The 27,736-nt window shown below is 40.7% G+C and overlaps 2 protein-coding genes across 3 annotated transcripts; both read left to right on the top strand.

Moving 5' to 3' along the window:
* Nucleotides 1-957: 957 nt before the first annotated feature.
* On the top strand, nucleotides 958-3,868 carry LOC140854047 (uncharacterized). 2 transcript variants are annotated; one of them, XM_073249393.1, is made up of 3 exons: nucleotides 958-2,198; nucleotides 2,300-3,272; nucleotides 3,411-3,868. In XM_073249393.1, the coding sequence occupies exons 1-2, from the start codon at nucleotides 2,094-2,096 to the stop codon at nucleotides 3,236-3,238; spliced, it is 1,044 nt and encodes a 347-aa protein (XP_073105494.1). In that variant the 5' UTR covers nucleotides 958-2,093; the 3' UTR covers nucleotides 3,239-3,272; nucleotides 3,411-3,868. The 2 variants fall into 2 exon arrangements, with proteins under 2 accessions (XP_073105494.1, XP_073105493.1); XM_073249392.1 differs by having other exon boundaries at nucleotides 963-2,198; nucleotides 2,300-3,868.
* A 6,946-nt stretch (nucleotides 3,869-10,814) lies between these two features.
* Nucleotides 10,815-17,290, top strand: LOC105058778 (bifunctional phosphatase IMPL2, chloroplastic). Its single transcript, XM_010941818.4, is given in 10 exon segments — nucleotides 10,815-11,155; nucleotides 11,158-11,304; nucleotides 11,479-11,557; nucleotides 11,641-11,735; nucleotides 11,838-11,887; nucleotides 14,270-14,394; nucleotides 14,583-14,649; nucleotides 14,886-14,975; nucleotides 16,406-16,517; nucleotides 16,876-17,290. Coding segments are annotated over 10 exon segments (1,134 nt in total). The 5' UTR covers nucleotides 10,815-10,857; the 3' UTR covers nucleotides 16,947-17,290.
* The last annotated feature ends 10,446 nt before the right edge of the window (nucleotides 17,291-27,736 follow it).

A 27,736-nucleotide genomic window follows, 5' to 3' on the forward strand; every position in this document is an offset into this window, starting at 1 on the left:
TATATTATTCTACCTCGATGTTTAGGTTTATATGATTCATAACTTGGTGCTCAATGGTTGGTGAGTTTATTTGGTTGAAAGTTTTAGTGATTCTATGAACTATAGTCATGCAATGTATTGTTATAAGGCCAGTTCCCATTGCACCGATTAGTCCGCTTGACCATGGTGACTGACCTGATTCTGATGGATACTGGGCCTGGAGCAACGCCTGTAGGTAGGCACCTCCAATGTCTTGTAAAGAACCATTTCCTTAAGCCGAGAGATTTTCAACATTTATCTGATTTAAATATGTTCTAACTCTATTATATGATTAATAATTTTTCCTAATAGTTTTTTGTAGTTTTATGTGACCCTAGTTCATGATACTCATAGCTTACATGGCTCATCACTCTCCTCACAGGGGAGCTGTAGGGTTCAAACCTGGTGGTGGCATCCACATATTTCTCCACCACCTCCTTTTCCCCCCACCCCTCCCCATGAAAAAAAAAATGTATAACCATTGATGAGCAAATATTATGAAAATTTTGTGTTGATGCTTGGGTCCTATCAGCTTTTCTTTAATTGCAAAGTCACATAACTGGTTTTACTACCTCTTGTCTCTTTGATTTTATGATGAGTTTTTCCTGTGCAAGGTGCCCAATCCAAACATAAAAAAGAAATGCCTAAAAGATGATGAAGAAAATGATTTGCATGCACTAGGCATTGTGAAGCAGATAATAACAAAACTTTGAACAATTGGAGTTCAAGAAGTAAATAACATATCTCTTTATGGCACAAAATACCCGGGTATTTTATGGGTCTTGCTTATGTGTGCAATTTCAGCCTAAAATTTTCAGAACTACATAAGTAAAGAATCTATATATCACAATATATTCCAAATAGTTTGTAGTGGACTTCTCTTCAATTCTTTTCTCTTTTTATTGCCCTTTTTTTTTTCTTTTTTTTCCCCCATTTTCCTGATTTTATGAGTGAAGCTCTGAGATTTGAAGTGAAACTGTCAAACCAAAACTCCACAAGCCCAACAAGAACTGAAGCTGAAATTGTTTGCCTGTGTATGTGCACATACAGACATGTTACCAGCATACAAGTGGGTGAAACTATTGTCCAAATTAAAATCCTAGAGTGAGTTTTTTGCAAATGTGAAGATTTTGACTTCAAAAAAAATATTTAGGAGAAGGGTTTTGTTCTTATTGGGTGGTGCTAGTGCTATCATGCAAAAGAAGAAGATCAATCACTTCTTGCATTGTGCAATTTTGTAAAGTCACCATGCTCCAGACAATAATTCTTCATTAATAAAACGCCTCAGTCCTTTCTGAAGCAAGGTCTCCATAGTTTCAAGTCTAGGCCAGAAATTATATGTAGACTTTTTCAAGGAAAACCTTGGTAGGAAATTAGTTCTGGTGATGTTTCAAAGTAGTGGGTGAAGGTTATGGAGGGTGACATGGAGATCTATAGGTCTTGTTTCACTTATGATATCAACATAGTGCTTTGATTTTGCCTTCTTCCTTTACTCTTGGGTATTTGCTGGGTCGTTTCTCTCTTTCTTTACTCTCATTTTGCATGGATGAATAAACATTGGGTATCTTCATTTTAGGAAGTAGCATGAAGATGGTGTATGCTAGAAAAAAAATGGTAGCCTATGTTGTTGTAGGGTCTCAAGTAGGTTGGCTTATGAAGATTGCTCAAGTTCGAACTACCTTGGTATGTCATATAAGATCTACCATTACTGTAGTACCTAAACAAAATTATCTTAATTTGTTATTTCAATGACTAGAAAATATATCCCCCTTCTTTGGTGTTTTGCGCGGTAAGTTTTCTGAATCACTGATCAACTGGTACTCTGTTACCTTTTAAACAAATAGCATTATAGACCACACTTATTGTAATTAGCCTATATTAGAAGAAAAACTTTGTGAGTGTATTAGTGCATAAATTCCTTGGCGTTGATGCTTGCGTTCTTCTCTTGCTCATCATTCTATTAGTGTCCATCTGTTCTAGAGGGTAAAAGGAACAACAGGAAGCATATATAAATTTTTATTGTGAGACATCTTTTGAGATTGTGATGGTGCAAGCACTGTAAATTTCTCGTGAAAATGTTTTCCTTTTCTTCTCACCTGACTTGTTTATTTCTGCTGCTTTCATCTGACTTGTTCATTTGCATTACAGATCAATTTATTGGAAGCAATTCATCCCCTGAGGTGAGTTGGGATTGGACTTCATTCAGAACTTACTTTTTGATATGCTTCTTAGCGATGATGCCCATGATACACACTCTCAGTTGATGTTAAACCTTGTACAGGAAAAGAATTCCATCGAGTCAGCAGGCATGGCAAGTGCTTCAGATGCCAAGCCTTCAATTTCAGTTCCAATAAGTCCGTCATCAACATTCAAATCTGATCCTTCATCCTCCAGAACTCACTCTCTACCCTCAGATCCCACTTCATCAAGGAAAGCACGCCGTTCCCCAGGATACCAACTCTCTAGGCAGGTTTCTGATAGCAGGATTCCATCTCTTCAGTCCCTGAATGAGAATAGCTCTCCCGAAGAAAGACAGTCCTTTGTGCTTTCTGTCTGCAGCAATGACTTGTCTACAGGAGGATCTCATGGTGGGTCTTCTGATGGCTGGTCCATGCGTACATTTTCTGAGCTGGTGGCTTCTCAGCGAGAGAGATGGTCATTTGACAGTGAAAAAGTTAGCTCCAGCAGCAGCAAAATAGCAAGATCAAACACTCAACAAACAACACCTCTCTCTCCTGATCGGCAAACATGCAGGATATGCTCAAAGCTATTAAAGGAGAGATCTCCATGGAGCACTCAGAAAATAATTTCTACCAATGAGTTCTCTGTTGTTGCAGTTTTGGTTTGTGGGCATGTGTATCATGCTGATTGCTTGGAAAACATGACACCTGAAACTGAAAGATATGACCCACCCTGCCCTGTCTGCACCCATGGAGAGAAATCTAGTGCAAAGCTGTCAGGAAAAGCTGAGTTGAAGGGAAGAAGCAAGATCTCCAGGATTGCAGTGGCTGACATTGATGTGGACAGCGATCCTCTCTCTGAGCACCGGAAAAGGAGTGGGAAAGGCCCAAGGATGGGAGCCAGTTCTAGCATGAAGAGCTCCTTTGGCAAGCCTTTCTTGAGGCGACACTTCTCTATGGGGTCACGACCGACACGGTCGGTATCAGAGAATGAGTCCGCAAGGAAGAAAGGATTCTGGGCAAGGTACCGGAGAGATTGAACCAGCCCTTGCTCTCCTGTGTGAAGGTAAAGAGGTGAGCAGCTCCTTTGATTCTTGTTTGTTGCTCAGAGTCAACATCCACATTACTGGAAAAGTAATTTCTCTTTACCCTCGTGCACTTAAATAAACAAAGTATTCTTCTTTTCCTGCTACTGTTGCTTTAATGGTACAGAATACCTCTCTTATTTGTCTATGGAGTGGAAAACAAATGTTTGAAAAATTCCCGAGGAAGCATGTGTTTCTGTAGTGAAAACGAAGGATGATGCTGACAGCTGAGGTATCAACCATCCCCATTGCCTTAAACGTTCTGGAAAAACCCAGGGCACTTGGCATGCTCTCAGATGCAGAATAAACTTCCTCTTGGATGTATCAAAGGATATTCATTGCAGACTAGTCTATAGTTCAGATGGTTCACTGAACAGGAATAGTTGGTAAGATTGAGATGTTGGATTAAATCCCCCAATGCAGCATCCTTTTCATTCTTTTCTTGCTGTATTTGTCAGTAATGTTCGTAGATTTATTTTCATTGTTTGTTCTGCACCCTCTTTTTGCTTCAGAAATTATAGTATGAAAGCTACTGCAAATAGTCTATAAAATACATGTGCGTGGAAGCTATGGTGATGCATATAACGTGCCACTGGTGTAGAATTTTGTTAGCTAGTTAGGAAATGATGAAGCTTGTGTTTTTCTTTTTTTTTTTTTACTTCTTGTTTGGCCTCTTTGTTTGTGGTGTGTGTTTCTCAAGGAACAGGCGGTAGAAGTCTATCTCCTCCACTCAAATTCCCAAGTTGAAGGCATTTCTAGTAGGTTGTCACTTCGTGCCTCAGGTCAGACTACTCGAGGTTGAAGGTTTGTATGACCACCGACCGGACTTCTATATTTCTTGACAAGCCTTGCCGTCACCAAGCATACCATGTTAGGGATCCAAAATGAAGGTAGCTCGGTGACATATTTTCATGACACAAACAGCCGACCCCATACAGGTGGGTGAAGGATTGCTAGAGAAGGTTCTTAAATTATTGGCTTAGTAAAATGGTCAATTGTTTGTGCTGGATGAATTAGCACCTATACTGGTGCAGTCGGTGTGCCATATTGTACTCGCAGCTTCTGAAACCTTGCATAATTTTCATGGAAATTCCTGATTATGTGACCAACAGATCTGGTCATCAGAATCCCTAGCGTGTGCTAACTTTTATATCCTTCCTGTGAGGTGACATCTTTTGCTGAGTGAACTCGCCCCATCCTATAGGTTTATGGAGAGAGCAAGATCAATTATTACTTATGCAAAACCGTTGAAATTTGATTATCATAGGGAAAAGTGGAACTTGGAGCGCAGGCAGAAACAACCAGCCCCGTCCTGAATGTGTGTTGAAATGATTACAATCTGCAGAGCTCCCATTAGAGCTTATGGATCGCATATGCAATGAAGCCTTGTGTATACATTTATTCTTTAATGAGCATGCTTTGAGGCTTGTGCAGCTGAGTAATAATTGATGAATATATGCTGTTGAAAGCATTATTTGATGGATAAGTGCGAGGGCATCATTTTCCCATAATATTTTTGTTGTGTCAATAATGTGATACGCTTCAATGGTTGCTTGTGATCCCATGTCGTGCAAAGAATGCTCCATAGGTCATTTGGATACATATTTGGCATGTAATGCCCTATTGATCTCCATAAAAAATGGAATGAGAAAAAATATTTCGTCAGGAGAGTTGGAGAATAAGAAAGTGTATAGACATTGGATCAATTAAGTTTGCTGGGGTGACTTCGAGGAACAAGTTATTAGTGGAGAAGCTAAATTATTTTGATTTACGCTCTATTTGGTTGTGAAGAAAGTGAAAGAAAAGAAACAATTGTAGGACATAACGAATTCGGAACACTTCTCTAAGATCTCAAATTCCCTCTTTTTTAAGTATCTATTGTGTCTAGAGATTATTCATGGACAACGTGTTCGGGCATCCAAACAGGACCTAAGCGGTTGTTTGAATGCTCAAATAATTTATTCTGGGGCAAACTCAATTTGGAGTGATCGTGGGTAGAGGTAGCTATAGGGTGCTCTCTCAATTGCCATAAGCCTGAAAACTAAGGATCTTGAATTCCGTTGGTAAGGTAGTTGATGACATTTTGAGTTTTAGAGATTATCTAACTAACAACTTTTAGGACATAAAACTCTTCTCTTCTCATAGCAAGCTCTTCTGTTTCCACAGTGGTTAAATTCCAAGAATAACCTATCTGAACATCCAGATATGGCTTGAGTGATCATCTAGTAGAGTTAGCTGCTTGAAACCATGATGAAAACGAGAAAATGAAATAAAAAGGAAAAGAAAGAAGAAGGAAAGAAAACCACAGCAACATTTGCCTTAGGGGATCAAGATTTTGTGGAATGACCAATTGAGGTTTACAAATACTCATTCTTTTGGGACAGGAAATATTCGTTTTCTTATTGTATCTTTAAATAATTTTTCTTTGAATGAAGAAAATTCTAATGATTGAACAGAAAATATAATTGAGGCTTGTTTTATCATATGTTCAATCCTTCGGCCAGAAATAAATCTAGAGATGTTTGTTTCCATACTCCGTTCCCGCCCTACCATATTCTAGCGTAGTAGGAAGCCTTATATCCGCTATGGTTTTACACAGGGCCTGATATTATTGAAACAGTAGCAGCAGTGAGTTGGTCTATATAGCAAATCCGAACCAAGATCGCTGGAATCCGGTGACGTGGATCCAGTGTTGTTATATGTTATGGTGATAGCAATTAAGCGTTAGTTGTTCATGCAGATGTAGATTTTACTGGTGATAGAGATCAAATTAAGGCACTCTATCATAGGCTATGTTTTCTCTCTCGTCGGAGATGCAGTAAGCTGGATGTATCGGGTACAATCCTTGGTTGCTCTCTCTACTGCAGAAGCTATGTACATGACAACCATATATGCATGAATTGGTCATGGTCTACTATGATAACATCGATTCCACTACCAATAATCTTTCATTAGCTTAATTTGTAAGGGGTATTATTTGAGCACATGTTCTGTTTATTGCTGCTGTCCTTTTTATTTTAGCACTCTCATACTCAATAATTCTCTCTGGATTAATTGAAAAGAGTAGAGATCTTATTTCGTGGACCTGGACAAATTTGCTGAACCATGTAAAGTTTGGTGCACTGTACTTTTTTTTTTTTGTTTCCTACAATTATTTCTGCTCCTGGGAGTGGGATCATAATGCAGGTCTATTTTTTGTACACTGGAATCGAAATTCTCAAATAATTGACTCAAGTGACGAGTTTGGACTGAAATGACTTGGGTCGTCCATGACGCGAAATCCCAAGTCTGCCCTGGTTTAAAAATCAAATCTTGGTCTAACTCCTAGATCTGACCCACGTGGGTGGCTCAACCCGATTATGCCAACCTGTCCTAATCTTTGGTAACGGTGGCTTCAACTTGCTTGGTGGTGCTTCCGTCGGCGGTACAACTCCAGCGATCGGAGTTGCGCTTCATATCCTGTCAGAATCTTGTCACTTTTCTTTGTGACATCCGTCGCAGAAAGTTTGGAATTTCATGGATGCAACGACTCAAGTCCCGAAAGGTACAGCAAAAATGTCATCGGCTACCTGCACGTTATGTGTAGGGGGCCCAATCCTATATATAACCAAAAAGTTCCCTGCAAGCCGCCCTCTTGTTCTGCATGCTCTACCATAGTGGAAGGAGCACCATCCTGGTTCCGTGAAGAAAAATCAAGTACGATGGCTGCTCTTTTTGTCCGGCCATATTCCGCTATATTTTAGGTAGAACCTAGATAATTATATAAAAATAAAAAATCTAAATAATAATTTTTGATTAATTTTTTTGAATAAAATTTTTAATTATTATAAATGATACAAAGCAAATCTAGTCCATAAATTATATACACCAGAGGATATTACAATACTAGTCCATTGTCATATACATGAGATATATATTTAGCCTCTCATCAACTATGCATCAGATAGATATTGGATACTCATTAGGAATCCAAATAATACATTTCTATTAATCTTTATAGGTGAGGTTCTGAGTTGTTGCGCATATGAAGAAAGTTTTATAGTACCTTGGTCTTATTAACAAACTTGATAAGTTGAAGGCTAATTTCATTCTTCTAATTGGTAGCTTTTTCTTGTACATTAAGGAACTTCTTTAGATGGTCGCAGTAAGTGCTGTTCGAGGTGTACAAGTCATTGTGAATCAAAAGCACAATTAGAGTTATGCATACCTTTGATATGTTTGGAGTTCATCCCTATATTCCACAAATAAAGATGCAATCGTATTAGTGATCCATATTTGAATTACTTTAGTGTAAGAGTATGATTGTGCTTAATGAGTCTTCCATCGTTCCTAATCATGAAGATATGTTATTTGATTTTTTTTAACATTCATTATGTGGTACTTTGATCTTGAGTTTTCTGGTTACCCTTTATGGAGAGCTGATAGAAGTAATTGGACCCTTAGTTGAAGGTAGCTGAGTTAATTCTTAGCTTAGTAATGTCCATAGAGATGGTATAACAATAAGAGAATTATACATCCATACCACAACTGAATGGATATAGCCTGCTCACTGTGAAATCTGATATAATTTATGGAAGAGGCAGTGCGTGGTTTGTCTTCAACAATCCTTGAGGGAAAAGGAGAAGAGGAAGAGAGGATAAAACATCCCGCACAAATCCATGCTCTCTGTGATTTGATGTCATGAACCAGTGAACGATCAATATTGGAAGAAAAAAAGAGCTCTACCAAAAATATATATATATTGGAAAAAGGACCAATTAAATGCATACTTTTTTCTAATCTTAATGAACCTTTTGTTTAGTTTTTTTCTTTTTTTAATTTTCCTTTTACCGTCATGAGCATGCACATGCCATATATGTTAATCTATAATCACACTGCTTTGCTTTTCTAGCTGTCTCAGTCCACCCCAGACAAACAAATAAGAAATTGGTACCGTACTTCTCCAAACCAGAAGTGCTATCATGACTGGAAAATCCTTGCTGGATTCCAAAAGCACACCAACAGCATCATGGACAGCGTACTTTGGGAGGATCATAGACCGATAGTAATTAAAAATTAGAAAAAAATAAAAATTTATTTTTAATTATATGTTGATAAAATATTTAAAAAAATTACAAAAATAAATAGATATATTTGTGAGATCAAATTATATCTAATTTGAATTGCATTTATTTTGTTCCAATAATTACCAAATAATAATTGATTTATCTATCTAAAGATGTAACATTAATGAAAAAATATTTTTTTTTTTTTGATATTCATTTGGTAAAGCAAAAGTTAGGGTGTCTCCATATCCCTATGGCTAAGTAGAGAATAAGATTAAGATAAAATTTTGTAGAGAAATAAGAAAAAAAGGTATCTATGTTTACAAGTTAGGGTAAGGCAAGCAATATCCACGTATGAAGAATGGTGTATGATGTAAGCTAACCTATGAAAACAGAACTTTATTTTATAGCTAAATGGCTATATTAGTCAAATACTAAAGCAAGCAAAATATATATATATATATATTATATTATTTATATTTTTTATATATATTTGAATATTTAGATTTTTTTTATTATTTTTTATATGACATACTCTGAGAGGTGCTGTGGATGGAGAAAATTTTCTTAGAGAAAAATTCTGTCACTGCTATCGAATGCATCTGAAATAATACCAAGTAATTGGAGGCTCATCTATTTCTTCATGGCATCTGGACTACTCTCTATCTTTCAATTGAGGTACAAATCCAATATGTTTTACCGAAGATGAATAATGCGGCAGATTGGGTTGTGGCTTAGGTAGCGGAGTATTTCGAAAATTAGATTTGGAGATAAGGTGACTTGTGCCCATTGACCCTGTGAGATCTCGTGTACATTGATTTTATGGACTGTACACATATCAGAGTTGTGTGATCGTTCAATTATATTTTTTTAAAAAAAATATCCTATATTTTTACTTTAGCATTGATACAATATATGCTAAAAAAAAGTTTTTCATGGTACTTCTCCATTGAGGATCTATATATATATTTATTTTCTTAGTACCAAATATTTTATACATGTATAAAGAAAGTTTAAAAAAATTTAGCGACTACTACATATTATAGTGCTCTTGTACTTTAAAGATAAAAAGATGTGAAGAATAGTAGATATATCAGAAATTTCACTCAATAATAAATGAGATTTAAAAGAGAGAAGACAAAAAAAATAATAAGTAAATATATGAAAAATGAAGTCTTAGCTTGTGCTAAGCTCTCCATTTTTTATTTTGAATAATAAGTAGAACTCTCGTATCTATTATATTTTATTATATATTCTATCTATTATTTATTACATATAACTAAAATATAGGTTTAGTTTGTACAATGCTCTCCACTCACTAAATAATGATGCCAGTGATGCTAATATGAATGTGCATGATTATGATTGAAGTTTATTACTCAAATAAATAATAAATATTAATAATTAGTGTTAATGTGCTCACCGATCATTGTTTAATGTACAACAAAAATTTATTTATCGAAGCATTTTATTTTTAACCATTAAAATCATTTATTTGTTATAATTCATTATACTGTCATATTGCATTTAAAAGATAGTTGATTTAAAAAAAAAAAAAAAAAACATATGTTGTATACCATATAGGCATATAGGCTGATGCTGATGAGGCCAATATTAATAATAAAAATTTATATATGAATGCTCAACTAGTACATAGTTCTCTATTAAATATGTGGACACCAGCATTTATGAGCAGTCTTAATGATGGAAGATTGAGTTCAGCGATCATAATTATGATATTACAATACTGCATCAATAACTTTGGGATAATGGTTTCCTCCCCGAAGATGGATAGTCTTCATCCTTTAGAAGGGAGGGCAGAGAACCAGCCAGATGAGAGGGTAGGCTGGCTACGTTCGAGAGAGGTGGAACCATTCTCATCTCTAAAAGTGCGTGAAAAGCTTTTAGACTTCTATATTTGCTTTCAATTGTAAACTTGAAAATTGATGAATTTGAGATCATTTTGGGGGGGGGGGGGGGGGAGGAAAAGGAGTGATGAGATTGCATTAGAGAGAGAGAAGCTTTTCTGTGGCCCAATTTTTGTCTTTGTGCATCTATTAATCCATTCATCAAACGGGAACGGAGTTTCCAGAAGAACGACAAGGTTTCGACTTCAAAACTCGCGGAAATGACGAAAATATGACGTTATACCTCGTTTCGTTTTAGCGAACGGACCAGATATTCTTGGTCGTCACCAATCGTACCGGTTCGTCTCACCCGAGCTCTTCACTCTCCGTTAAGTGGAACGAGGCTTTGCAGGTTTCGAGATGTATCTTTCGCCCGAAAGAATGATTCATCCTTTTCGCGATATACACCGTTGGATCGAGCAATCGCCGCTACGACATCTGTGCGGGCAGATGAAAGAGAGCGATCGGAGTGCTTTGAGAGCCGTGTGATGCATGATCCAATGGTTGCTGTCTCCAGAAAAAAAAAAAAAAAAAATCAATCATTCCTTCGCGCGAAAGATACAACCCGACCCGGGCATTTGCGTCGGTATGCCGTATAAGCGAACCGGGAACGCGAATAAAGATGAGGTCTCACGGACTCCTCGCCGGTGTGCCCTCCACGTCCACCTCCACCGCCTTTCCTTCCCCATCCTCGTCTCCTTCCCGCCTATTTAAACCCCTCTCCGCTCCCCAAATGCTCTCGTCTCATTCCCTCTCTTTTGCCCTCAATCCCCCAGGTTCCCATCCCCCTTCTCTTCTCCGTTCTCGATCCCTCTTCCTCCCTCGATCCCGACTCTCTTCCCCATTCGAGCTCCCTCCTATCGGGAGTTCCAGTTCGACGAGGTGGCGGCGGTTCTGCGAGCCGATCAGGGCTTCGACGGCGGAGAAGGGATGGGGATCGTCGACGCCGTGGCGGAGGCCGAGATGCAGCGGTTCATGGAGGTGGCCAATAAGGTGGCCGACGCCGCCGGAGAGGTCCTCCGGAAGTACTTCCGCCAGAGCTTCGAGATCCTCGACAAGGAGGACCTCAGTCCGTGCCTTCCCTCCACCCACACCCCCGCCGCCCCCCGGGCAAAAAAAAACCGGCGAGGGTTCTTCAATTCTTCTAGGATTTTGGATGGGGTTTAGGGTTTATTTTTCTTGCTTTTTTAATTGAAAAAAAGGAAGCAAATGATGGAGTGCAATGAATGGTTTTCTTTTCTAGGTCCTGTGACAATTGCGGATAGAGATGCAGAGGAGTCCATGGTTTCGATACTATTGGAGAATTTTCCTTCCCATGCAATGTAAGATGGATAGGCTGGGTTTCCTGGTTTCTTTTGTTTATGAGAGACGGAATTGAGTTGAAAAAAAGGGAATGTTGTGGCAGTTTTGGAGAGGAGAATGGTTGGAGGTGCAAGGAGAAGTGGACTGATTATGTTTGGGTTTTGGACCCCATTGACGGCACGAAGAGCTTCATTACTGGTATGGTTTTGTTTCTGGAATTTTTTATCCCCATGTTGTGTGTATTGAAATGCTATTGGAAGGATAAGAATATCCTGAACCTGTCATTGATGTGATTTGCAGGAAAACCTTTATTTGGTACTCTTATTGCTCTTCTCCACAAGGGAAAACCGGTAAGACTCTGGGATGTCTGTTCTGATGTTCTCGTTATTTGAATATGTAGACTTGCATCTTTATGTAATGGGAAATTAGTCATTTCGGTGCAAAGTATTGAAACAAGGTGATCTGGAGAAATACACCTTAGTGATGCCTGATGTATGCCAAAGTTCAGGCACAGATGAAGAACAGCAAAACTAGGATGTTTTGACACTAAAATTGAGCATAGATGGGCCTAGTTAACCAGGCTTGTTGAGCTTTTGATTTTCTTATCACACATTGAGGACCATCTTCTCCGTTATTTGAATGAGATCTACTCTTGTAGGTCTTTTCAACCCTACTTCTACTCTCTTCCAAGGGTGCCTCTTATTTGAGAAGATGTTTGCTTTTAATACAAGTTATATGGATGGCCAGTTGGGGTTTTTCTTAGCAGGTTTCTGTTCAAATCATGGCTCAAACCAGTTGAGTTGACAGTGAATTGTCCTCATTTTTCTGGTTTAGATCCATGTTATCTCCAGTCATCCTTAGAAGAGAAGAATCCCTTCTGACTTCATAGTCCACTATGACATGATTTGCTATGCATGAAATTTGTGGCATACTTGCACATGTGCGCATGCACAAGACACCAGCAAAACAAAATATAGTCTGTTTACATTCTCTTTTTCTTTTTTTTTTTTTGTGTGTTTTTTAAAATGTCACTGCACATTCCAATTTATCTAGCATATGATGTTCAAGGCTTCTTGGTATAGGACAGTGGTTACACCTACGGATGAATCCATTTATCATTGGACGTGTGGATAATTGATTTACTGCCTTACTTTACATTTACGTCCACATTCCCATTTATTTAGAATATAACGTTCTTGGCCTCTTCTTTTGGGGTAGTGCTTATCAAGGTTTGCCGTCTCGGTACCAAATCCTGTATCTTTATAGTGTCGGTACACGATATGGATTGGTACAATAGTGTTGGTACGGATCAATACAACGATGTTGGTACGGTATGGTATGATGTATTGGTACAGTATGTGATGCCTTATATCGGATGGTCTGATGGTATCGGGCAGTATGGCAAACACTGATGCTAACATCTAAACATGGATTTCTTCGACCACTAGATATGTAGATTATTGATTGATTTCTTTAGCACGAGTGTGTGTGTGTGTGTGTCGTGTATTTACCATTTCCCCATCAAGACATCTTGGAAGAGAATAATAGTCCATGAATAACAACATATGGAATATATGACAAAGGTGGAATATTGGAGCATTTGTATCAATCATTCATGTAATATGGGCTTGAGTCAGATATCAAATTGCTTCAATTTGAATTATCCAGGAGATATCTTATATACCTATTTCTTGATTCAATAGAAGCCATAAATTGTAGCTAAAACCAAATTAAGGGTTTCTAAGAAACTTGTTGCCAAGGAGTTAAGTTATAGTTAGTGAACCCATTAATGACACAGGAAGGGGAAAACCTTTTCAATGAATATTAGGCCCTTGGCAGTTGATACTTGCCATATATCTGCAACTTCTTACTTAAGGAGACCTTATGGTGTGTTTCTTATGGGACAAGTATACCAATTGATGGACTAAAGCAATGATGGATGCTTATATAATCAACGCATGGAAGAATAGGTTCCCTACTTCTTTAATTTACCAGGACATTGGTAAGTTAACATAAAACATGAGACTTCAGAGGTTGATACTCATGGTTATATTGATGAACACTTTAACCCCTTTATTTCCTGAAATTAGCAGAATGGGAACTATACTAGCAGGTTGAATACCATTTGTATTGTGAATCCAGCTTCACAACATGTTGTCCCTTTTTTTTTTTTTGTTGTTGCTTACAGTGAGTTGGTGTCTGAGGTTGAGTATGTGATAAGTTAAATGAGATGGTCTTATTTAGGTTGATTTAAGTTTTTTGGTTGGGCTCCATCAGATGATTCCTTGTTTTGCAAATAACTGGTTGCATTTAAAACTTGGTTTGGTTTGTGTATCGGAATCCATGCCCATGATTTCATAATATGATCTTGGGAATTCCTTTTTTTCAACTTTTGTTTTTGTGGTGGACACCATCCTTATCCTCTTTCAGGATAAAGCCATTAGCCTCTTTTTCTTTTCTGTGCTTTCTTTATTGTTTATGTGTAAATGTTGTTCTTATTTGTATATTCATCTTCTTCTTATGTAGGTATGCTCATTTCAGAATCAATGCTGAACTGATTTGTTTTGAAACCCTTTTCTTGTTTTCCGTTCACAGTTTTAGGGTGTGGACATGTTTTTCCTTTTTTTTTTTTTTCCCATTGACAAATAACTATCAAGTTGCCAAAGGATTGATGGTTGATTTTGTTCCACATAATGGACTATTTTTTTTTTTAAAAAAAATTGCTCTTACAGATCATTGGCATTATCGATCAACCTGTTTTAAGAGAGAGATGGATTGGGATGGATGGGAGAAGAACAACATTGAATGGACGGGAAGTTTCTACGCGCACTTGTAGCAAAATTTCCCAAGCCTACTTGTATGCATTCTTGTCATTGTTAAATAGGATTTTGTAGCAAATTTAACGTTATTATTTCTGCCTAGTGTTGTACATTTGTAGCATTCAAATGATTATCCTGATTAATGACTTCTTGGAGATCGTCAGTTATAAAAGATATGGTACAAGTTGACTACAATGCCTAGTTGCATTAAATTATATATTCTCAGGTATACAACAAGTCCGCATCTCTTCAGTGGGGATGCTGAAGAAGCTTTTGTCCGTGTAAGAAATAAGGTTGGGGCATACAATTGAATCTCTTTAAATTAAACTTGATATAGTATGATACAATGCCAGGGAAACAAGTCATGCATTGGCAGGACTTGCACATTTCTCCTGATTTTTCACTAGATAGAAATTTTTTTGTCAAATTATGGTTGGTTTTCTGCTGTTATCAAGCAATTCGCTTGACTTGACACGAAAATTGTTTGCTTGTTACATGCTTATTCTTTATAATTTTTCTCTGATGTTAGGTGAAAGTACCATTGTATGGCTGTGATTGTTATGCATATGCGCTTTTAGCTTCTGGATTTGTGGATCTTGTTGTGGAGTCTGGTCTTAAGGTGTGAAAAGCCTCTCTCTCTCCTTTCAGTGTTAATCACTCGGTAGTAATTTGTTGTTCATTTCTAATAGTTCATTTTCTTGTTGAAGCACTTTTTCTCAGCTGAACTTAGTTGTGGATGCAGCTCTTTATGACATAATTTGTTAAAAAGACCAACTTTTTACATATTATATTATAAATTCAGCTGCATGCATCAATAGTGCATTGCAATGTGATATGAAACATGTAAAATGCTTTCAACATGCTTGAAGAAAAGGTCAAAAGCAAGTGATATTTGTTGCTATTTTCATGCCATATCTCATGTATAATGAAATTATCGCTTCCACTGTTCTAATAATAGCCAGCTATTTCTGTTGTGCTTTGGGGCCCCAAATAACACTTAGTACCACCATCATGAAATTCTATTCCTCCCTTATTGAACAAGTTTAATTCATTATCATCTACCCTGCAATCCTCCCAGTTGGACAAGCACTTTGTGGCATTGGACTAAATTACTAGGCAGGCAATGCTTATTTCCTAGAAAGTAGATAAGCTGGCCCTGATGATGTAAAAGGTCACATGGGACACATTGATTGGTGAACAAATTACCTCAGCTGAGGAACACCCAAAGGTATCTAGAGGAAGTATGATGATAATCACAATCATTCCTATCTCCTTTAAAGGAAAGGAGTGACACATAGCATCCACATTTAGGCTTCTCCTAGGTGGGTAATTGAATTCTCTATCTTACACCCTATATCGAGAATTATTGCTGATAGACCATTGTCTGTATTTTTTGGGGTCCTCTGTTGTCATCAACCTCTTAAAATCCTGTGCACAGAAGGATGAAGAAACTTCATCAGATTGTGGTTCTCCTTGTTCCTTATCTCATTCTGCAAACTTTTCTTCTTTTTTTTTTTTTTCAAGTTGCTAAGTGGGTTTCTTCTTTTAGGAATGGACTAAAAAGCTTTTAGTGTTCAATTGAAGAGTGATGCAGTGACCCACAACTGAAAAGATGGCCCCCTCTGGAGCTTGCTTTCTTTTTGGCAGATCGCTATGGTCTCAGTATCACCTTCAGTTGGAGATTTATATCACGATATTGTGAAATTAGGTTCATATTGTTAAAAAAGAAACAAAATAAATCACCATTAGTCAGCCCTTCGTTTTACAAGTGACCCATGATACTGATCCCTATTATGAATGTCTTGGATCATAAGTGAGCCACCTTGGCAGGTTGGATGGTACCCATATCTCTGTGTGATATTTTGTATGTTATGCTTTATGAAATTTCTCCCTCACATAAAGTGTAGGCATTGTTTTTCTCTGATAAGATGGTACATATTCGACCTGATTTCATGATGATTCTCTGTCAGTATCATATGTTTACCATTAGTTGTCTGAATTTTCTTGTAGTTATATGAACTGATAAAACAGCCTCTTGCTTCTGCACAGCCCTATGATTTTCTGTCCTTGGTACCGGTAATAGAAGGAGCTGGTGGATCAATAACTGATTGGAAAGGGGATAAGCTTCACTGGGAGGCCTCTCCTGAATCACGCCCAGCAAGTATGGCCTTTTTGCATAAGGTTTAATTTTTTTCATCCTAGTAGATAAGGTAGTGTCATTGCGGGAGTTGTGTAATTGGGACCTCCATTATTACATAATTTTGTCTTTCTAGGTCATTTCATTGCACGTAACAAACACATTGCAAAGGCTTGTCCAAATTATTAATTGAATCAGCAATTAAATGAATCAGCAAGCATTGTTGACAATATTTGTAAATAGTTAAAGTTCAATCTGTAATTTTGACGGTTCACAATCCCTCTGGAACCAAACCTTTTTTGTTTTTTTTTTTTTTTTTTTTGGTATGAAACCTTTAAAATGGTGCCTCATCTTACGTCCTTTCATCCAATTTCATTTTTAGGTTTTAATGTGGTAGCCGCAGGAGATCCCCAGGTTCACAAAGAGGCATTGGACGTGCTAGAATGGCAGTAACCCGCTCAGCTGGTAAAGCCCAAAGTTCTCAATGGCTCTAGTAAATGTAGTATCTGAATAGAAGGGTGATCTGAAGGGGTAAATAAGTATTCTATCCAACTTGTGTAGAGTTGTTCTTGTAACTTAAATGATAAAAGAAGCAGGCAATGCCTTGCTTCTGAAATCCTGTTTCTTGTTGGATAATTTCCAAATTAACTCTTTTAAGTTATGCAGGCACAAAATCAGTATCAAATAGTGTGTCACATTGATGCTCTTACACAAGTTTACATTGAAACAAAAACTTGAGTAATTTTGAGATCTTATATTCTATTAATGAAGCTCTGGACGCTGTCCTAGTCCCTGTATTCCTGCTATTTTTCTTTTTTTCTTTTATTTTTTGATAGTCCTGGGATGTTAAATTATCTTTGTCAAGGCACCCCAAAGCACCAGCAGATTATCAGTCTGTAAGAGCAGGGGAAATCTAAGTCCCAGAGTGGGAAGCTTTCCAGATCGAGTGATACTGATATTAGTAAATAGGGCTTGGGTGCCTATGTTAGCTACTGGTGGAAGCCTGAGTTCATCAACATTGCTTTCGGAGGATACAAAATCAGCAAAAACGCTTCATGCTAGAATAGCACGAGCCCGAGGACATTTTCGATGTAGAATGCAGCGCTGATGATAAAAGAATGAGCAACCGAACATACTTGAAATCAGTAAAACCACTTGGAGAAAACGATTTTGATATTCTTTGGCCATGCGGAACGCTACAGAAGTGCAGCTCTTCTAAAGAAACTTTGCTTTCCTTTTATTAATCATAACCTTGTGATGCCTGCACTCTCTACCAGAGGGAATAAAAAAAAAAAAGTATCTCAAGATTGCAAGAATGAACAATCTCAAACTGTCACGTAGATTAGCGAATCAACTGCACAATTTTTCCGTCCAAGAGCATCAATCCAGGCGTAGCCTTCTATACGATTGCTTACGGAATTGCTCTGTGTGGTTTACCTGTTACTCTGGGTTCTGACTCATTTGAATCTTGTCTTACCAGAGACCATCTTGAAAGTTCTCCGGGGCCCCTTGCGGAGGCCTTGTTGTTCGAGAGTTTATCCAATTTAAATCTGCTTTAATAGTAGCTCTGTGGATTCTCAAATGCTTTGTGCGGTGATTGAAACCGCACCATATTAATTATGAGCATAGTAACGTAGGGGCTAGGCTAAAAAACGAAGGCTATTTTTGCTATACCGATTGCAAAAGCGCCCAGATATTAATATTTTATATGCAATACAAAAATTTAAGCACTGATCCTGGCTGATGAGGTACGCAGGCTGCTAGATCTCACAATCCGTGGGAAACGGCTGGGCCAAATGTTTCCGATCTGTCTGCAAGTTCTGGTTCTGCTGGAATGGTTCTTTAGGCTGGGATATGGGATTGACTATTTAGGATCTGATCCCAACAATCTGAAACTGAAGCTTCTGGCGCCATGTGGGGCCATGTTCTCAGACCAAAGGCTCTGCAAGCTCTTCGAGCAGGGTAATCACTCTCCACGCTGTGTACGTCGTATGTTTATTTTCGAGTTTATTATCTAAATAATATTAAAAAATATTTATAAAATTAATATATATTTAAATTTATTTACAAAATTAATATAAATCCCTAAACATCATTTGAAATAATATTTTTTTTATAAAAAATATCATTTTAAATGACGCTTTATGGGTCCACGTCACCTCTTTCCCCATCCCCGTGGATTAAAAAAAAAAAAAATCAAAATCATCATTTGAAATAATATTTTAAAAATAAAAATAAAAATAAAAATAAAAATCATCGTTTGTAATGGTGTTTTCAAAAACGTCATTTGCAACGATGTTTTCAAATAAATTTTAATTTTAAATGATATTTTTAAAGTCCTTCAATGACCCAAAAAAAATAAAAAATAAAAAATCAATCCGTATCATCTCCGTACCGACCAATACCGATGCTGTACCGATCTATACCGATCCAAACCGTACCGTACCGAACGGTTGGTGCCTACTGATCTGTACCGGCCTATACCGTACCGTACGTAGCGATTCGTGCCCGTACGTACCGAAATGTACCACTGCGATCCGATGCATCTCATTTGCCAAAAAATCAACTTGAAGCTTGCTGGTTCCCCACCGATATATGGTACGATACGAGTCATATCGATCGATTTGGGATGGTACGGAATACCATGCATCCAGCTGTAGCCCTGGTAGATTTGGGTCCGACACAATCATCCCATCATTTCTTATCAACTTGAAATTCTCATCCTCATCATGATTTAGAATGCTCTTTTCGTCGAAATCACTACAGTCCATCATCCAGTTGTCAGGCATCAATCTGTCGTCGAAATAAGCTCTCACCATCTACTCCGTGATACACGTGTAAAAATGTATCACACCCTCAATGATAGAAGATGAGGAGAGAGAGCAAATGAAAGCAAGCATACAGGCGGAGAGAGAGATGTGAATATCAGATGCCATTCTATCACAGTCCTTTATAAACAACTGACTTATCTGATTTAGTTTATTTTTGACTATTTCAAGAGATGTAATTAAATTATCTGACATATTATTATTATTATTTGTATTATAATTTCTATAGTCTTTTTAGCATAATTTTTTCTCTGCTAATCTTTTAAGACACATGAGAGTATATGTATCCATGTCCACAAAGCATAATATCTGATCACTTGAAATTAAACTAATATTTGATAAAAATAATAATTAATAATATAAAATAGAATAAAAATATCAAGTGTATAAAAAATAGTACAATAAAAATTTTAAAAATATTAAGTATAAATAAAAAAAATACTAAATCTCACAAAGACGTTGTGGTACCTATGGTCGCTTGAACCTTCTCAAAAAGGTCCTCAACGATCGCTCCTGCTTCTGTATTTGCTGTGATGGCTCCTCCCTCATATCAGTAGAGGTCTGCTGGTCATACTGCTCAGGAATAACTGGTGCTGTCGGAGCATCTACGGATTGAGTGATCCCCTCAACCCTCTCATCTGGATATACGGATGGGCCTGAAAAGAAAGTGTCATACTCATATGGCCAATTGGTATCCGGTGATGTCATCTGGGGCATGCGGGAAGAAAAAGGCCTTGCCATCTGTGGATCAAAAGGTGGTGGCATATGTGCAGCGTGTAGTGATGACATCTGTGAAATATACGGTGATGACATATGTGGAATATATGGTGACGGTGTATATCTCATATCTGGTGCATCAGCTGCTCCATGCCAAGGCACACAGCTATCTGGGTCAACGTTAATCGCCATCAATGTTCCCAAACTTGTTATCTCTATCTCACGCAGTATCCGAATCTGCTCGTCCTCATCAGTTATAGATAAAGCACGACGAGCATCCAACATAAGATCTGACATAGAATCAGTCTATATAATAAAAATAAAATTTACAATATACTGTAAAATATAAAAAAAGATATAACAGAACTACATAAAATATTTTACAATCTTACTTATTAGAAGTAAAGATATTGATATAAAGTATAATTTTCATAATCTTACTAAAAGATGCACAGTAAAACTCTCACCCTCGTATCTTGGAACTGCATACCGAGATTGTCCAATGACTCGCACTGTAATGCTAAAAAATCAAGCCATGTAGTCCTCGATATATGGATGGTCTCTCAAAATGGATCATCATAAACTATGTGATCTCGACGTGCATTCCAAATGGTGATGTACTCTGCATATCTAATACGTCAGTCAATACAAACTCTTCCTCGTCGATCAATACGATGAAGTCTCTGACTGGTATCAAACTGCTCTGAGATACTCTTAATCTAGCCAAACTGCCGCATGATACGATTGAAAAGATGCCACTCCACTACATCAAAACAAATAAGTGACAATCTAGCAGTGCATATGTCATGTCTAATTGTACACATCTGCGGCAATATAGCCAATATCTCATATGTATATGGCTCCCATAAAAATTGATAGAGTTAAAATAAAAAAAATAGTAAGCTAAAATTTTAATAGATTATGAATACTGTAAAATGATATTTGTAAATAAATCAAATTTATTCATCTATGTGTATCAACTAGCGTATCCAGCTGGCACCTATAAATCCGTGCCATTCTCATCGATACGTGGTGAACGTTGAATGCAACGTTCCATCTGCTTGATAGTCTACTCATGTTAAATAAATTTTATCAAATTTAAAACAGTACTAAATTTCAATAAAGAAAGTAATATTTTTATACATATATCCCAACGGTCCATCTAGTCTGAATGAAACATCAGAGTCATGCTGCTCTGGTGGCATTTCGAGCAACTGTTACCGTAATGGACTGATAGTTGGCATCCTCTTCCATGTCCAAATCTATAAATTTCAAAAAAATCATACATGATATATCCAATCAGAACTACAATAGAATATTAAAAATATAAAATTTTAATTTATATATCTGTAATAATACAAGATAACCATCAATCTCTCTCTGGTCAGCATAAGAATCCCAATACATAGCCCTATACAGGCAAGTTAGTACTGCACTGCCCCAACTGAGCCTACGAGTGAACTCTAAATCGTCCAATAATAATAAAAATATCAACTTCATCTTGCTCGATGAAGTATCAGATAATAGAACACCACCTAGTAACCGCAGTACTTGACCCCTGATATACTACTGCACCATCTCCTCTAGTGCATCATCCTCAATGTGAAAATATCGATAATGATCATCCAAACACTCTATCCTCAATCGTGAATGATCGAAAAACTGGGCCTCTGTCTCAAACTCTAGCAATCGTAAGCACAAAGCCTGCCACTCCGGAATGGTAAGCGTGGGATCAACTTCGATAACTGGATCGCCATCAACTGGTAGTCCGGTAATGATGCTAGTATCCTATAATGTGATGGTCATCTCACCGAATGAAAGATGAAACGTGTGTGTCTCTAGACGTCATCTCTCAAGCAAGACAGTAATAAGACCAATGTTCATTTGTATGCGACCTATCCGATACACTCCATAGAATCTAAGATATCGTAAATAATCCAACACTCTAGATGGGATGTACTCTGTCCTCCAAAAGTCAGCATCGGATCGTCGTAGTCGAAGGTATCTGGGCTCCTGCAATAAGAAATAATAATTAGATAATGTATATGACTTTTAAAAAAAATTATAAAAAATATAAATAGTAAGAGTAGGATTGGAATGCTTATACCGTCATTTAAAATAGTCTGTGATCGATGGTGCTCCTGCAATGTAAGAAAACTCCGATCTCGAGGGCTGAATGCTGCGGATCGTAAGCCATAATATGCTAATTAATCTAAAATAATGATATTATCCCAAGTATATTAGAGCATGAGAAATATGATAGCCATTTATTTTATGAGAAATATAATTTAAATACAATATTGTCATATAATACAACTTAAACACACAATACAGTTCATCTCTGGATATAAAACAACATTAAAAATACAATCCCACAAAAATATATAAAACAATATTGAAAATACATCTTCGGAGCCACAGAAGAAGTCACCATAGGACTTTGAATAATTGAACAATTAGGGCCAGCAGTAATAGAATGTTGTTATGCAAATATGGTCTCAACACTATCGATTTGCATCATAGGTGTTGGTGCAAAATCTGCTTGCGCCGGAGAAGCTGGAGTCGGGGAAGCTGCGGTCGCCGCCGGGACCTGCAAAGGAAGTCTAAACCGAAGGTGGGGTTGCTCCGGCAAGATCCTCCGACGCTCAAGTCAGTTCTCTGCCTCAACAAGAATGGAGTGCTCGAACGGAGAATTTAGCAGAGTTTTGAGATAAGAAATGAGCTTAAAGAATAACGTATCTGGGTCCTCCTTTTTATAGGCGGAGGAGGTAATGTGTTGATGGCGATGTTTGTAACCGCCTCGCAGTGAGCCGCCCGTGGTCAGGGGAATTTATTGCGAGGGGTAGTGGAGGAGACTCGTGGCTATTGCGATGGCCTGCCACGTGGAGCCCGTTGCAGGTAGTGGAGCGGCGTCCGTTGCCACTAGCTGCCAGGGAGTAATGGAGGAGACTCGTGGCTATTGCTATGGCCTGCCACGTGGAGCCCGTTGCAGGTAGTGGAGCGGCGTCCGTTGCCACTAGCTGCCAGGGAGTAATGGAGGAGACTCGTGGCTATTGCTATAGCCTGCCACGTGGAGCCCGTTGCAGGTAGTGGAGCGGCGTCCGTTGCCACTAGCTGCCAGGGAGTAATAGAGTCGCGCAGCTCCTGCCGCAGGGAGCAGAGCAGAATCGTGGCCGTTGCCACAGCCTGTCAGAGAGTAGTGGGTCCGCCGCAGGGAGTGATGGAGCCGCGCGGAATCCGCTACAGGAACAGGATCATGGTTGTTATTGTGACCTGTCTGGGGGCACGGATCTGCCGGTTGCAGCTCGACAGTGATCGGAGTCCGGCCTCTATAGAGGTCTGGGCGGAGTCCTTCTTGCGGTTGGGGTCGTGGGTGGAACCCGGCTTCCTTGGGAATCCGGGAGGAACCCTCTTGGATCTGAAGTTGCGGACGGAGCCCGGCTCCCGTAGGAGTCCGGGCGGAGGCTGCTTACTGTTGAAGTCGACGGCTGAGTCCTGCTCCCGTAAGAGTCCGGATGAAGTCTGTCCTCATCTGTTGGAGTCGAGGATGAAGTCCGGCTCCCGTAGGAGTCCGGGCGGAGTCTTCCTGCAATCAAGGTTAAAGGTGAAGTCTGGCTCCCGTAGGAGTCCGGACAGCGCTTACCAGCGGTTGAAGTTGAGGATGGAGCCCGGCTCCAGTAGGAGTCCGGGCGGAGGCTGCTTACTGTTGAAGTCGACGGCTCAGTCCGGCTCCTGTAGGAGTCCGGATGAAGTCTGTCCTCATCTGTTGGAGTCGAGGACGAAGCCCGGCTCCCGTAGGAGTCCGGGCGGAGCTGTGCTGTAGTCGATGTCGGCGGTGGAGCCCGGCTCCCGTAGGAGTCCGGGCGGAGCTGTGCTGTAGTTGATATCGGAGGCGGAGCCCGACTCCCGTAGGAGTCCGGGCGGAGCTGTGCTGTGGTTGATGTCGGAGGCGGAGCTCGGCTCCCGTAGGAGTCCGGGCGGAGCTGTGCTGTGATTGACGTCGGAGGCGGAGCCCGGCTCCTGTAGGAGTCCGGGCGGAGCTGTGCTGTAGTTGATGTCGGCGGCGGAGCCCGGCTCTCGTAGGAGTCCGGGCAGAGCTGTGCTGTGGTTGATGTCGGAGGCGGAGCCCGGCTCCCGTAGGAGTCCGGGCGGAGCTGTTCTGTAGTTGATGTCGGCGGCGGAGCCCGGCTCCCGTAGGAGTCCGGGCGGAGCTGTGCTGTAGTTGATGTCGGCGGCAGACCCCGGCTCCCGTAGGAGTCCGGGCGGAGCTGTGCTGTGGTTGATGTCGGAGGCGGAGCCCGGCTCCCGTAGGAGTCCGGGCGGAGCTGTTCTGTAGTTGATGTCGGCGGCGGAGTCCGGCTCCCGTAGGAGTCCGGGCGGAGCTGTGCTGTAGTTGATGTCGGCGGCGGAGCCCGGCTTCCGTAGGAGTCCGGGCGGAGCTGTGCTGTAGTTGATGTCGGCGGCGGAGCCCGGCTCCCGTAGGAGTCCGGGCGGAGCTGTGCTGTGGTTGATGTCGGAGGCGGAGCCCGGCTCCCGTAGGAGTCCGGACGGAGCTGTGCTGTGGTTGATGTCGGAGGCGGAGCCCGGCTCCCGTAGGAGTTCGGGCGGAGCTGTGCTGTGGTTGACGTCGGAGGTGGAGCCCGGCTCCTGTAGGAGTCCGGGCGGAGCTGTGCTGTAGTTGATGTCGGCGGCGGAGCCCGGCTCCCGTAGGAGTCCGGGCGGAGCTGTTCTGTAGTTGATGTCGGCGGCGGAGCCCAGCTCCCGTAGGAGTCCGGGCGGAGCTGTGCTGTAGTTGATGTCGGAGGTGGAGCCCGGCTCCCGTAGGAGTCCGGGCGAGCTGTTCTGTAGTTGATGTCGGCGGCGGAGCCCGGCTCCCGTAGGAGTCCGGGCGGAGCTGTTCTGTAGTTGATGTCGGCGGCGGAGCCCGGCTCCCGTAGGAGTCCGGGCGGAGCTGTTCTGTAGTTGATGTCGGCGGCGGAGCCCGGCTCCCGTAGGAGTCCGGGCGGAGCTGTGCTGTAGTTGATGTCGGAGGTGGAGCCCGGCTCCCGTAGGAGTCCGGGCGGAGCTGTTCTGTAGTTGATGTCGGCGGTGGAGCCCGGCTCCCGTAGGAGTCCGGGCGGAGCTGTGCTGTAGTTGATGTCGGCGGCGGAGCCCGGCTCCCGTAGAGTCCGGGCGAAGTCCTCTGCAGTCAAAGTTAGAGGTGAAGTCCGGCTCCCGTAGGAGTCCGGACGAAGCTTACCAGCAGTCAAAGTTAGAGGTGAAGTCCGGCTCCCGTAGGAGTCCGGACGGACCTTACCAGCAGTTGATACTGAGAGCGGAGCCTGGCTCCCGTAGGAGTCCGGACGGAGCTGCTCTGCTGTCGCGGTGGAGCCCGGCTCCCGTAGGAGTCCGGGCGGAGCTGTTCTGATGCCGATTCCGTCGAGGGTTTCGGCTGTGGGTATTTTATACCCAACAATAGGAGTTATGAAAGACGAGGAAAGCCCAAGAGTATTGTCCTCTTGGGTTAAAAGCCGACTATAGTATCCAAAGCTCGATACATCTTCTTTTTCAATATATAATTCTAAAAATCGATATTCTGAATATTTTAAAAAAAATATCAGTATTTTTTGGACATCTTCATCATTATCAATTGAAACTAAATTATACTTGCTCTGTATTAACTGTCCTAACAGATTAGAAGATCTTCATTTCAATTTTATTTCATATTTTTTTTGTCTACATGAATACTACTGTATAAATGGTTCAATAATTCTTGACGTGATAATGATGAAGATACCCTAATCATTCGATTTGCAGGATAACTATACTGCACACTAGCTTCGCCATTCTGTATTATGCCATCATAATACAATAGTAGACGAACCAGCATACTGACCATTTTCTCAAAAAAATCTATGATAATATCAAAATCAAAAAATTTAATATTAATAATTATTTTATTATTTCAAAAGACTTACATGATAAATGCATCCTATCATCAACTAATAGGCAAAAATAGATCTTATCCATTCAGAAATTGTATCAATTCTATAGGTTAATTACAGTAATCAAACGAAAGATAATAGGGACCGAAAAAAATTCGATAGTATTTTCTCTTAGTTCTCCCCACACGACTGAAAATGTATGAGGAAAACTAAAGAAAAATACTGTCTGAATTTTTTTTCGAACCTTCTATATATCGTTTGATTACTATAATTACCTATAGAATTAAATATAATTTTCAAACTGTCCATACTGGACAATCAATTGATCAATGTATATATTTTACGGCATCTGTACAAAAATATATAATTAAATTATAAAAATTTCTTTAAGTTTAGGTCGAGATTATACGTAAGTCTAGTATTTTGAAAAATATACACCTACAGCTCGGTATTTACGAAAAACCTACAATTTAGTCCCACCTTAAGGGGGTACGTGTAGATTTTTTGTAGACGTTAGGAATGTAAGTGTAGGTTTTTCAAAACGTTGAACTTATGTGGTAATTTGGACCTAACCTCAAATGAATTTTTATAATTTATTCATATATTTTTGTACGGATGCTATAGAATATTCTACATTTGTCAACTGACGAGTTTACGGTTCTATGAAATGCAACATATTTAAAATTCTTAAATTAGCCTCGGATCCATTTTTAAATTAAGTCCGAATCTATTTTTAAAAAAATATAGCAAACAACAATATTAACCAAATTGATTAGAAACCCCTCATACATTACAAATAAATAATAATAATGATAATAATGAGATAAAAAAATAAAAAAAATAAAAGAGTGGTAGTGGTGGGGCAAGAGGGTCGGCGGGAAGGCACCGACCGGGGGTGCCACGACAGGAGGGCATCAGGCGGGGAGAGGGACACGCCAGGGGGTGAGGGAGGCAGCCGCTGTCGACAGAGGGCAAAAGGGGGGGTGGTTAGAGGAAGGGGGGACCGCCGCCGCCCGAGGGGGTTGCCACCGGCCAGGGGCCTTGGGCCGAGGGGGTGGCCGCCACTGGCAAAGGGCCAAGGGGGGGGGGGTAGTTGGGGCAAGGGGGGCCACCGCCGCCCGGGGGGGAGGTTGCTGCTGCTCGGGGGCTTTGGGCCGAGGCGGGCGGCCGCCGCCAGTAGAATGCCAAAGGGGGGGCGCCGCTGTCAGGGGGGGCGCCGCTGGGCCAATGGTGGGGGGAGGGAGGCGCCGTTGGGGGGGCGCCACCAGGCCAGAGGGGGGGCGGGTAGGGAGGGGGGCGCTCGTCGTCAGGGGGCTGCCGTCGGGCCAAGGAGAGGGAAGGTGAGTGGGGAGGGGGGGCACTCACCATCGGGGGGGCCGTCGCGGGCCAAGGAGGGGGGGCGCGGGGCCACTGCTGGGCCAAAAGGTGGGGCAGCCGCCACCGTGGGGGCCACCGTCGAGCCAAGTAGGAGGGGCGTGGGGCCGTCGTCGGGCCAAGGAGAGGGGTGTGCGGGGCCGCCGTCGGGCCAAAAGGGAGGGGCGGGTGGAGAGGGGGCAGTCATTGCCGGACCAAAGGGGGGCCGGCGGTCGCTGCCGGACCAAAGTGGGGGCGCTCGTCGTCAGGGGGCCACCACCGGCAAAGGGAGAGAAGAGGGAGAAGAGGGAGAGAAGAGGAGGAAGAGAGGAGGAAAGAGAGAAGAGGGAGAAGAGAGACTTATCGTGCCACAGAGATGGAGATCACCACCGGAGAGGGAAAACGCCGTCGGAGATCGCTG

This window comes from Elaeis guineensis, chromosome 15 (genome assembly GCF_000442705.2).
Source record: "Elaeis guineensis isolate ETL-2024a chromosome 15, EG11, whole genome shotgun sequence".
In the NCBI taxonomy this organism is placed as follows: domain Eukaryota; kingdom Viridiplantae; phylum Streptophyta; class Magnoliopsida; order Arecales; family Arecaceae; genus Elaeis; species Elaeis guineensis.